This window comes from Mustela nigripes, chromosome 1 (assembly GCF_022355385.1).
Source record: "Mustela nigripes isolate SB6536 chromosome 1, MUSNIG.SB6536, whole genome shotgun sequence".
NCBI lineage: Eukaryota > Metazoa > Chordata > Mammalia > Carnivora > Mustelidae > Mustela > Mustela nigripes.
In genome coordinates this window covers 243610409-243623346 of record NC_081557.1, presented here as the reverse complement: position 1 = coordinate 243623346, position 12938 = coordinate 243610409, and the positions used below count along the sequence as shown (strand labels likewise).

Genomic DNA, 12938 nt, shown 5'->3' with positions numbered 1-12938 from the left:
AAATAATTAAACAACAATAAATGTATAAGGTTGCTGTCCTCAACATAAAATGAATATTGAAATCACCTAGAGGGCTTGTTGGAAAGTTTTATGTCATTTCCCTGCTTCGAAGCCTTGGCTCCCCACAAGTCAAACCCAGGCCCTTCCCTTCTAACACAAGTTACTGGCCACCGCAAATACTTTCTCTGCATGTTGTTATTCTCCTTTGCATCACAAATGTGCTGTTTTGTTACAAAATGTTTTGTTTCACATATTCAAATCTGTTCCCCTTTTCGGGGATTTTCTTTTTTTCTCCTTTTATTTTACAGGTTTTTCTACATAGTCCTAATTTACTTATCTTGATGACTGGGGGGAAAGTTCTTGTTCAAACAAAAATTTAAATACTGAAATCTTTAAATAATACTTAAACAATAAGACAATAATAAAAGTTATTATCCAAATAAAAGAACTGCATTTTTAATCCGGTTATGTTTTGCTACATTAACACACACACGATACCAAAGTTCATGTCAAAGTGAAAGTGAAAAAAAATTAGAAAGCAAGTTTCCCCTCCAACCCTTCCCTACTCCTCAGAGACAATCATTTATTAAACAGTCCTTTAAATAGCCTTCCCAAAATAAGTTGCTTATAGAATTCTACAGGCATGGAATAGGTCCATGTTTATTTGCTGTTTCTGTTCGTCCATGAAATTCTCTGTGGCTTTCCAGGGAGAATCTGACCACTTCATCTCCAGCCAATGTTCGTGTTTGCCTGCTCCTTTCCAATGACTTGTTCCCCATTCTTTCCATCTCTTGTCTAACAGCACTGGCTCATCATTTCCAAAACTTGGGCAAATAAGCATCACCAGGGGTGAGCACTCTTATCTCTCTTCACTCAAATGAAAACACATTCAGCATTTTACCACCTGACAGGCTGCACGCTCTGCCTTTGAGGGTGTGGACACCGACACATGGGCAGCACGTAAATATTCTGCAAATGACACAGGAATACAGCCACATGGGAAAACGCTCCAGTAGACAAAGTCAGGGCAAAGTAGACTATAAAGGAAAAGGTGTTTTCTCCCTTTCCTACCAGGCGGGCACAGGACCTCTCAGACCTTCCTGCTCGGACTTAGGTATGCGCAAATACACGATGAAATCACTTATCAGTCTGCTGACACACAAGGGTTCATGCTAGGCCTGTAATCCTGCCCCTCGCATACCTGGTGGTCTGCCAGGCGAGGGCCCACACATGCGCTCTGCTAGTGGCCTGTCTTCCATCACCTCCCTGCACGGAAGCGTGTGTACGAATCACTGTCCTGGCCATGGTTCTACTACTGTAAAGATTCCAGCGACAAGATCCAAGAAGAATTCTTCTTGTGATGAAATATCCACCCGTTCCTATTATGCTAAGAGGTTTTGTTCTTAGGAACGGATGCCCTTTTTTGGTATCTACTGGGAGGACCCCTTGAGAGGTAGTTGCAGATGTGGAAAAAAAAAGTTACGTTATAATTCATTTAAAATTCCTGTCTTTGGTTTCCATTCCTCCCAACTGGAAAGGGCTCTTCTGCCATAACCTTGAGCCTTGCAAGGTGCCTCTTTTTCCCCAGGCCTGCGCACAGGCACTTGGTGGGTCCCAGCTGACTTTCCTACCTTGTCCAACCTCCAGCCTTGGCCACTGACACCTCTCTCTGCCAGCATTTGGCCCAAAGACGATGCTTCTCAGGTCTGTCTGTTGGCCTGAGTGCACCCCAGAGCCTGGCACCCAGCAGGCCCTAAGGGGAGGTTTGCTGACATATACTGTGTGTCTGTTATGTTAAGTTCTCCACAGTTCTTCCTTTCCTCCAGATTCTATGTGATGCCGTTGTCCTATTACCTACAATACTTGCCTCTGTTGTTTCTAAAGAGCAAGTTTTAACCATATGCCTTGCAGGGGCATGACTCTGCCCAAAGTAGTATTTTATCCTAAAAACTGTAAACTATAGCTTGTCAATCAACATTATTTAAAAGATACCCATAATTCCGCTACTTAAAACAATTTTTCTCTTTTAGCCATGGTCTTCTTTATCGTGCATGCACTGAGATTTAGTTGTAATCACGCTACTCGTTGGGATCAGAAATTTATCAATTCACGCACAGAATTCAGCCATCTTAACTCCGCCATAAGAACTGAGAATTCTTCGTTCTGAATACAGAACTGGCTGACATGAAGTGGTTAGAGGTGAAGCATGAAGGAGATGATTTTTAAAAGTTGTATCGAAAATCCTAAGCTGTGGATTGCCCTGGTAACAAGCTAGTGGAGATATATTTGGAAGGCAGATATACTGACAACGCTCTAAAAAAAAAGTAGTCCCCCCCCTTTCCCCACCATCCTAAGCAGGGGCCCCTCATAAATATATTTAACCTTTTTCATGGTGGACTCGGGCCCTCAGGGGAAAGTTTCCATAATGCCACGACGCTGCATCCCCGAGGCAAACGAGGCCACACTGTCCCCTGCGTTACCCGTAGCCTCTGTTCCCCTGCTGACAGATCACTTGGTCACTTAGCATCTGCTCCTGCTCCTTAATCTCACTTTGGTAAACCCAAACACAATCCTGTCATAGAACTTAATCCAAAACAGAAACTAAGGAGTCAGGACTTGGGAGAACTTCTATGATTTACATATATGTGAGCTTCCTTGGAACTCTGACTTCGACAATGGCACATGTTTGGCTTAATTCCTTATTCTTAGATAGACTTCAGAAACTAGACGTTATCGGGTCAATTGCTCAGGTAACACTGGTTATTTTTCATCCTAATGGAAAGAGCTGGGACTCCTGTTGCAGATGGAGGTCTGCCATGGGCAGTGGGGGGCAGGGTAAGGAGTGGAATGAACTCTGGGAAGAAGAGAAGAGGCACCCCAGGGAGACGACTACACCACGAAGGCCCCTACCGCCCCTCTACCCACCCCAGATGAGAGTGCAAGGAGTCAAGCCCATGCCAGTTGCTCTTTCTCAAGGAAACAGAACTCACCACAGGTGCTAAAGCCTGCCTCTTGCTAGCTGGCGCCCCAATCCCCTCTCCTGCCCTACCGCAGCCCTGCCTGCCCCCCCCCACCCCAGACTCATCCCACAGCACAACCTGACAGTCACCCTGGGTCATGTCACCATTTGCTTTTCTTGAATAATGACCTACAGCCTTTATTCATGTGCTTGGGATATTAGAAGGGAAAGCAGGTATCAGCTGGAGCTCCACATTAGACCCAATTTCAAGCCATTTTCCCCACCAACACAGGAAAAGAAGACAAAATGGGGGAGGGGAGTGAAAACAGGGATGGCAGCACCCACAAAGACTGTTTGCAGAGATGAACTGCAAGGTACCATCCGGCAGGGATTTCAAGAAACCTAAAGAATGTGGCTTAATCTTTATCCCAAATGTCACCTTCCTGAGCCAGAGAAAAGCCAACAACAAGGAAAACTGTAGCCTGCCCTTTTTAAAGGACACAGAAATGTGGCCATACCATGAAAAAATGATGTTTGCTTGGAAAGACACACACACACACACACACATCAAAATAGCTATGCTCTGATGGCAGAATTAGGTGTACTTTTTGTCTGTTTAAAAGACAAAACTTTTTCCTTTTCATAACCTACGTCCATAAAAATCAATGTGAACCAAGACAAGAAAGCAAAAAAACTTCATAGCCAAAGTAATATAAATATGAAAAGACCACATTCAGCACCCAAGTATCAAACACCTGGCAAAGGGCCAACCGCTTTTCCTAGGAATACAAAATGTCTTTGAGAGATTCACTTTCTCTCGATGTAACATGGAAACACATACATTCTAATACTATGTATTTGTACTAAGGTCCATACCCTGCAAACAAAATCCGGCTCCAACTAGTTCAAGCAATGAAGGAGAATTCATTAAAAAGATATGGGAGTAGCTCGGGAAAATCCAAAGACCTGCAGGGAAACAGGATCATGTCCTTTCAAGTCTACCACCCAGGAGAGAAAATGCGCTTCTCCTAGCTTCAATCTGAAACTCCCTGGGAACTTGATCTGATTGGCCTGGCCTCAGTCACCTGCCAGCTCCTGGAATAACTTCTGTGGCCAAAGGGACAAGGTTCTTACCAGAAAACGAACAGGGTGAGGTAGGGGATGGGGTGCAGGGGGTGGGGGTGGGGGGTAGATCAGTCCAACAGGAGGACACGTAATAAAAGGGTATGTGAACCAGTTAGCAAAAGGTCGTGGGTCAGTACAAAGAAGGCTATTAAGCTAATGACGAGGCTTCGAAGCTGACCAGCAAGAGCTGTCAGATGGCAGAGCGGAGAGGAAACCCTCCAAGCAGAGGGATGCGGTGCATCCGGGAGTGGTCTTTTAACCTGGGGGGAGCACGGAGTTTGCAGCAGGAGGCGAGGCTGGAACGGAATGGTAGGGAATGTCATGTCCCATCTGCTCAGTTTTTTGTTTTTGTTTTGTTTTTTTTAAGAAAGACCACAGGAGGTCCATGAAACCTAGTTGGGAGCAGAGAGAGAGGACAGGAAAATCGGTCTGAAAGGGGCTGAAATTGTCAAACGCGCAGGCTAGGAGAGGGCCAGAAACACTGCAAAGAGGAAGGGGAGAAGAGCCTTCAGCTCACACTTGTCTGGAAATACTCCTTTTCTTTTTACCCTGCACACAGCCACAGTGACAAGCCACCCTGGATTTCAGTCTGATATTATCCGACCAGTTATTGTGAGCTGCAAACACAGGACGGAATTTGAGACACTTTAAATGACAAAACAAACATTTTCTGCCAAATGATCTTTCAAAATAGACACTTAATATAAGAAATTCCATTGCACATAAGGGTTCAAAGCAGCAAAGCTTATTTTAACTTTGATGTACAAACCAAAGAGTCACCCGCTACCAGCATTCTAAGTAGGTTTCCTAGCAATCCCGAGTATTTCTCCCAAGTGTATTCATCTTTTCAGTTCCCTTCTAGTGTTCTGAATTCTTTGGCTTAGCTGCTGGCTATAAATAGGACATTTGGTGACTTGTTTCGACTATGTTCCCTCTCTCAAACAGGAAGAGACGGCACACATACCACATTAGAAAAGTACACATTTTTAAATTCTTCACTCTTTCCTAAGGCAGTCCTTCCTCTCATGAGGGATAGTCCCAAATCTGAACGAGGACCTACCTGCATATTCGTAGAACCACTCTAAGCATCTCTTACTTGAAAAGGCTTCTTCTTCCGTCTTTATTCTGGTTGAATCATATTTCCTATACATGCTAGAAATGGAGAAAGGAGTCTGAAATTATTTAAAGATGCGGAGTTTCTTTTAAGTGGCAGACAGTTTTTTCCTCTTTTACCCAAACCAGACATCTATTCAACCAGTATTTCCAGTATATTTTAAACATTTTGCTTCCTGCACGTGGACGTTTCAGCTTTTATAACTACACTTTTAAACACAGTCAGACTCAAAACAGAATTAAATGGTAAATACTTGATGCAGGTTTTGCTCTGATTAACAAGTACTCAGTAAGGACTGATTTAATATACTCCCCTCTACCTCATGAGCCAGAACCACCTACAGAAGGATATAGTGAGACGCAGCCAGAACTGGCTAAAGTGTTTCCTCCCAGCAATGACCCTACAACTCACTCCTGTCTCTGCATTAAATTCTCCTTTCAGGTCTTACAAATCAGGGTGGGCAGAGAATGCAGTCTAAGGAAGAACCCATCAGTACTGGACACGTCAAGGGAATATTAAGCAAATAAAAAGAAACATAAAATTATGTCCAAGCATCTAAGGGGAAAAAACCTCAGAAGAGAGAAGTACAGGAGCCTGGCTTCGGCCCCTCTCCTGTCGTGCCCCACTGGTATGGAAACACCCAGCATAAGCTGCAGAACCAAGTCAGGAAGCCCAGCAGCCTACTCCTGCAACACGGACTCCGCAGGAGTTCTGCATTTTGTGATGACTGGGACCTAAGAACCAAGATGTGTCCCATCTGGGGAAGGGAGAGAAGGCCAAGATCTTTAAAGTAGTCCTTTCAACAGAAAATTTCTGACTATATACCTTTTCTTTTCCTCATTTATATATAAATTGCCTAAACACATATGTGTATGCATATATATATATATATATATGTCAACACTTAAGAATATAGTTTTAATTTACATATTATATTTTACAAAGATCATACACAAGTACATTTTAGTAAAAATTTATTCATGACCTAGACATTCACCAGAGTATCTGTATATACCGATTAGGATTTCTGGGTTTTCATACCGAGCATGGCTATAGGGTATCAAGATACTGAAACAGCAAACCCCCCAGTTTTGTATTTCTTCTATAGACCATACTACCCAGAAACAAAGGTGGGACTGGCCAACGGTTCAGAGAGCTTCCAATCCTGGGCTGAGACATTCTCAGCTCACAAACTGTAACCGATCAACAACATGGAGACCTACAGAGGACCCTGCCATGTTTGAACTGCTTTGAAGTACTCTACATAAAAAAGGACAATTGAGTACAATTTGGTAAATAAAAGATACCAATACATGTGATTATATGAATGAACCTCTGAAACAACATGCTAAGTCAAAGAAGCGTGAAACAAACACACCGCTCACGTGAAATGCCCAGGAAAGGCCAATCTGTACACGGCCGCTAAATGGGGCGTTGTAGGCATCTGGGGGTGAGAACGGGGTTGGGGGTGGGGGACTGTGAATGGGTCTCAGGTATCTCATTGGGGAGGTGGACATCTTCTAAAACTGGTTTGTGTGATGGTTGCATTAACCCTTAACTACTTGGTAAAAATCACTGAACTGTACGCTTAACGTGGATGAGCGCTACGGTATGTAAATAAAGTCGGTGGTTTTTTTTTTTAAAAGACCAAGAATGAAACTCAGCCAAAGCTACAGACCCCTATCCCTTGGGTGGCCAGTGAAATGCTATCCTATTGGCAAGAGGACATCATACCCTCCCGCAATGCAGCTACCAGTTTCTAAGCAGCTTTCTCATACGGAGTTATCCCAGCGAGTGGTGAGAAGGAACGAGGGCTGTGGATGCAGTCACAAACTCCATGTGACTCTCAGCATGTAACAGCTCCATGACCAGAGCATCAATACCACCAAAGAAGTATCAAGTGCCTGTCTTCCCAAAGCTGAAAATCACTGGTTGAAGCCTTGCTGGTGATTGTCTTAGTCACTGCTACCTTCTTACAGATCACATTTGCTGCTCATCTGGGCTAGGATGAGGGATGCCATTTTCAGAGTCGAGTTCTCTATCCTTCCAAATGAGGCAGAGCATATTAAGTACCATGGCAAGAAAACAACAGAAAGATCTCATCTAAATCCCCTTGGTTCACAGATGTGAATATTCGGGCCCATGAGTGAAGTAACCTACAGAGCCAGAATGGAGGAAAGTGGAAAAAAAGGCAGAAAAGATTGAAATTATGATGTCTGTTCCCAACGACTCACGAAAATCCAGGTGAAAGATTAAAGATGCCTAAGATAAACAAGTCTACTGACTTTCAGAGTGACCAAAACCACTTCTCTTTTGGAGGGTCTTATTTTTCACGGTTTCTAAGGAAATTCTCACTCATCTGAGACTGGTCTGCCTGGCTAACACTCTAAGCAGGCTAAGAGTGGCCAGACCCCCAGTGCCCCCCCAGCCACTCGGCCCTGGGGGCCCTCATGAAAGCAATTATGGATTCCTGTGATTGTGTTTGGTGAGACCCTCTTAGAGGACAGATACATACCAATCCTGTGGTCCTCAACGGGCACAGACGGCAAGCCCTTGAAAGGAAAGAAAGAGACTCTACACCAGTTTTGGTGGCTCAACGGACCGAGATAAAAGTTCAATTTCTAAGAACTCGACTTACCTAATTTGGATTTCATTCATAAACCCACACGTAAAATAAATATCCCAAGATAATTACACTCTGAAAATGTGCCTCTTTGATACACGTCATCGTGTCTGATCTACTGGCTCTGCGACATACCCATCGTGTCTACTTTTCTTGGCGGATAAGTCATCTCCAGACGCGGGTCTTCTCTTTTTCCTCGGCGGCATCACTTTACTAAAGCAGTCTGAAGAGCTGCACGAGCGCAGGCTTCCTAGGGACAAAGGGTCACAGGGCACAACAGCCAGTTTAGCCACATCCTACGTCCCCAGAACGCGCCACCCACCAAATTAAGAACATCCGCGGCTTGTACTGTAAAGGGTTTTGATGTTATTTGTAAATGTTCTAAGGTGAAAAAAAAGGTTTTTGGTTCCTCTTTGGGAAAATGTTTCCGTCAAGAAATAAACCTAGAGGGCGCCTGGGTGGCTCAGTGGGTTAAGCCGCTGCCTTCGGCTCAGGTCATGATTTCAGGGTCCTGGGATCGAGTCCCGCATGGGGCTTTCTGCTCAGCAGGGAGCCTGCTTCCCTCTCTCTCTCTCTCTCTCTCTGCCTGCTTCTCCATCTACTTGTGATTTCTCTCTGTCAAATGAGTGAATAAAATCTTTAAAAAAAAAAAAATAAAAAAAAAAATAAACCTAGAAAATGACACAAGTAAGTTAATATCCCCCCGCCCCAAAAAAACACATTAGAAACGGAAGTTATCATGATCTCCATTTACTCTCCAAAAACACGAACGTAAATCATCAAAGCTTTCGGTCTCTTTCATAGGTCAGTGTTCCTTCAAAAGGAACTGCACTGCTATCTCATTTGTGTATTTCATTAGGCAAGGTCAGAGCAACCAGTAACCTTGAATCTAAAACACTAACAAGTACATTAGTCCCAATACTATTAAGCTTCAAGCGATAGCTGATATCAGAGAAACAAGATTTAGATTTTTTGGACAGAAGCCTGACAGAATCTTGAGCAAAATTTCCATACTAATTTTTAGTCTGCTTCTGCCACTTTTGGTCAGGATTTTCAGAAGCAAACCTTCATTTGGTAAAAGATACTAAAATGTACTAACAGATGATCCCAATAGGGAACATGTACAGGGACCTCACGGTCAGCCAGGCCCAGTTTCTAACACTTACACGATGTCTTCACTTGTTAACCTCCTACCTGGCGGCTTATGAAAAGAGAATCCTCACTACTGCCTACACCGATAAGAGAATGGGGGGCAGGGAGAGCTTAGGTTAAGAGGCAAAATTGGAGTTCAAACCCAGACAGTCTTGCTTTGGACTGTCTAAAGCCATTACAACTTACAAAACAATTATAAGATAATTAAAATGTGTCCATCCTGGCACAGGTGCTACTGGATATGCCATCTGGGTCCCACACTAACCCTGAATGTCAGTCTGGCAAGGTAGAGATTGTTATCTCTGCTCGACAGATGGGAAAAACCAAAGCTTGGACATTCAAGTGGTTTTCCAAGGTCCCCAAAGCGTTGAGGGGTGAATTCAGGACCCCCATGTCTCTCTTCCTGCCACTAGTCCCTTGGTAGAAGGCCCTGGGCTCTCCCTGAGTCAGAGGGACAAGAGGGAGCTTAAGAACGGTGCTGGTGTTTGAATGATCTGTGTTCAGTGAGTAAGTTTATGCAGCTTGGTCCATCACTGACCTATTCTGGTTCACCATTTTAAGAGCAAGAACTATGATGCCTCCCTCTCAGGACTTTCGTGAAGAAACACACGCCTTGGAAGTGCTTCGCTGCCAAGCGCTGTGTGTAGAGAGATGGTGGGGGTATAAACAGACATACGTTCTAACGGCAGGGATGCCCGCACTGCTCAGGGGGACCCCAGTACCCCTGTGTAGGCATTGCTAGAATCCCCATTTTCACAGATGAAGAAACTGAAGAAGAGCGATTAAGTCCCAGCCAGAAAGCAGCAGGTGAAGTGGATGATGGAAGCCAAGCAGCTCCACAGCGAAGTCCCTGCGCTCAGCCACTACTCAGTATCGCCTCCCTGAGGCCGTCCCAGCAGAGATGGAGAAGCAGAGAACTCGGGACAGAGCCCCAGGTGAGTGTGGATGTGTCAGAGCTGAGAAAGACCCAGGCGGGGAGAAACACTCGGAAAGGAAAAAGCGTTGTGCTCTACAAGCCAAAGGAGGAGAGCGGGTTTGGAGGTGTGGTCCAGGGCAGCCGAGGTCAGCTCAGGAAGGAGCGAAGGCCCCCACGAAGACCCCCACCAGACTGAGGGATGAAGGGCCCACAGCAGCAGTGGGCAGGGGCAAGGGTGGAGGCCAGGCTGTGGAGGGCCTGGCTGCAGAGGGATGCGGGTGAGGGAGCCCGCACAGGGCACAAAAGAGCTCTTTCTAGAAACCTGCTCTGAGGGCAGGGAGAGAGCTGTCCATAGCTACAGGTCACAGCCCCAGGAAGAGCGCTGATCAGGACTGGAACCTAAATCCCGGTTCACAGTGAGCCTCACAAATGGAGCTAGGTTCCCAGGGTGCCGTGCTTCAGACACAGATCGGCTGAGAGCACCTCTTCTGTCATAAGCCACGACCACAGCCCGAACGGGGCGGCTGCCCAGTGCCAGGCACTGAGCAATGCATGAGCTCCTCCTCCTGCCTCCTCTCTAGCTTGGAAGCAGACCCCAGACAGGGCGAAAAAGACAACCCGCAGTCACCCTTTTCCAGCTCCCGCCCAGATCCTGTGCAAGGATGCCAACGGAGAGTTTTCGGAGACAAAAGGCGGACAGTATCTCGGACCCCAGCAACAGCAGCGGCAACTGGAAGAGGAAGGTGGGGAAAGAGCCTCCCACCACCGCACACCCCGTCTTCCCTACAGAATGGTCCTGTTTATAAATAACACTAAAGCGTACAAAAAGGTCGAAAGAGTTTCACAGTGACCCAAGCTTTTAAAAAAAAAAAAAAAAAGAAAGAGAAAAGGGAAAGATTTATTCTTGTTCCATGAATGCTTTGGGGTAAGGTCTGCAGAGTGTAATAGTGTGTCCCGCCTGGCTGGAAAGCCGGCCACAGGGCTTGGAAACAACAGTGTGTCCAAGGAACAGAGCGTGTTGGCAAGGACGTGGGGCTAACAAGACCATCGTGCACTGCTGGTGGGCAGACAAGCTGGTGCAGCCACTCTGGAAAACAGTACAGAGGTCCCCCCAAAAATTGAAAATAGGAATACCTATGACCCAGCAATTCTGCTGCTGGGTCTTTATACCCAAGAAAAACAAAAACACTAATTTGAAAAGACTATATGGACTCCAATGCTAGGTGCAGCATTATTTACAACAGCTCAGAACGGAAACAATTTTAGTGGCCAGCAATAGATGAATGGATAAAGAAGAGGTGGGGCACACATACAGTGGAATATTATTCGGCCATTAAAAAACAATCAAGTCTTGCCATATGCAACAACACAGATGACCTGGAGAGTATTATATTAAGTGAAGTAAGGCAGAAAAAGACAAACAACGTCTGATTTCACTTATATACGTAGAGTCTAAAAAAAAAAAAAAGAAAGAAAAAAGAAAAAACAAACAAACAGAAACAGACTCATAAATAACAAAGAACAATTTGGTGGCTGACAGAGGGGATGTGGGCTGGGGGGATGGGCAAAATAAGAAAATAAGTGAAAGGGATTAAGAGATACAAACTTCCACTTATAGGTAAGTCACAGGGATGCAAAGTAGAGCACAGGGAATAGAGTCGATAATATTGTAATAAGCTTATAGGGTGAGCGATGGTAAGGATGCTTTTCCTGGGGAGCCCCACGTACTGTACAGAATTATCCAATCAGTATGTGGTACACCTGAAACTAATACAACATCATATGTCAACTACACTTCAATTTAAAAAAAGAAAGGAAGGAAGGAAGAGTGGTCTGTCTTAAACCTCAAAGCTCATTTTCCCCTCCTTGATGTCTATTTATAAAGAGAAGTCAGGGCGCCTAGGTGACACAGTCCGTTAAGCATCCGACTCTTGATTTCAGCTCAGGTCATGACCGCAGGGTCATGAGATCGAGCACTGCCTCCATTTTAAGATTCTCTCCCTCTCCTCCTGCCCTTCCCTGCCCCCTTCCACTCTGCTCACTTTCCTTCTCCCTCTTAAAAAAAAAAAAAAAGTCATTTCCATCCAGTACTGGGGATGGGTTGGTTCTGAGCACCTCATGTGGCAATAACCACCCCTTTACACCAGGGTCTGCAGAACACGGAGGAGAACGCACCATATCCCCTCAGCCCACGAACAATGCACACTGCTTAAAATGATGTCTCCACCAACATTCACCAATGAAAGTTAAGCCACTAGCTCCTCTGCGATCTGCTTCCTCGCAGACACACTGGCACAACGTCTGGCTTTCGCTGAGGCCTCCTTTTCAAGGGTATCCTATTTTCGGTAAACACACAAACATCTTAGGCTCACTTGTTCAACTTTCTCTTATTTTCTTCCTTATTGTTGAATGTTTTCTGTGAAAAGTTCCACAAATCACTCTTTTTTTGGGTGGTTGTATAAAATGCACTCCTATTTGAGCCCCAATTTGGCATTTTATTCTTTGATTAAAATGTTTATCTTCTAACTCAGCTTTTGCTTAGACCGCTCCACTCTAATGACCAGCATAGGCGAGTGGCTGCCTGGGGCCATCTTTCACCAAGAAACAACGTCTGTTCACCTTCCCAGTGCCCTCACTGGCTCACTGACCCATTCACCCCGCCCCAGAGGAAAGACATGTCAAACTCATCCCCCAGTGTAGATACAAAGGCCACACAGCATAGCTCCAGAGGTAGAACCCTAGAACCCGTAATGTCCGGGATAAGTTTCAGGCTACATGAAGCAATTTTTTAATGCTGAGGAAAGCAAGCTTACTTACAATACACTTTGCCACAGGAACCAAATCAACAAAATACATAACTCAAGGCTTATGTGCTCCAAACCTGCTCCCCTTCCCCCGACCCCGACAGAGCTCCAGGGAGTCTACCTGAGCAAGGGCAACACCGAGTGTTTTTAAGTGCACACACAAAGGTACACGCTGGCTTGGAGGGCCCCATCTGGTTCACCTGTGCATACACAGCAGCTGATACAGTATCTTAGTACAATAATAA

The 12938-nt window shown here is 45.1% G+C and overlaps 1 protein-coding gene across 4 annotated transcripts in view; it reads right to left on the bottom strand.

Annotated features, from left to right (window-relative positions):
* Window positions 1–12938, bottom strand: part of DCUN1D4 (defective in cullin neddylation 1 domain containing 4) — a 70695-nt gene that overhangs the window by 31837 nt on the left and 25920 nt on the right. For all 4 annotated transcript variants that reach the window (XM_059383680.1, XM_059383688.1, XM_059383695.1 and 1 more), the window contains exons 4-5: window positions 7957–8071; window positions 5145–5236 (exon numbers count right to left, since the gene is read on the bottom strand). In XM_059383680.1, the coding sequence (XP_059239663.1) occupies window positions 5145–5236; window positions 7957–8071 (207 nt within the window). The remainder of the gene's footprint in view (window positions 1–5144; window positions 5237–7956; window positions 8072–12938) is intronic.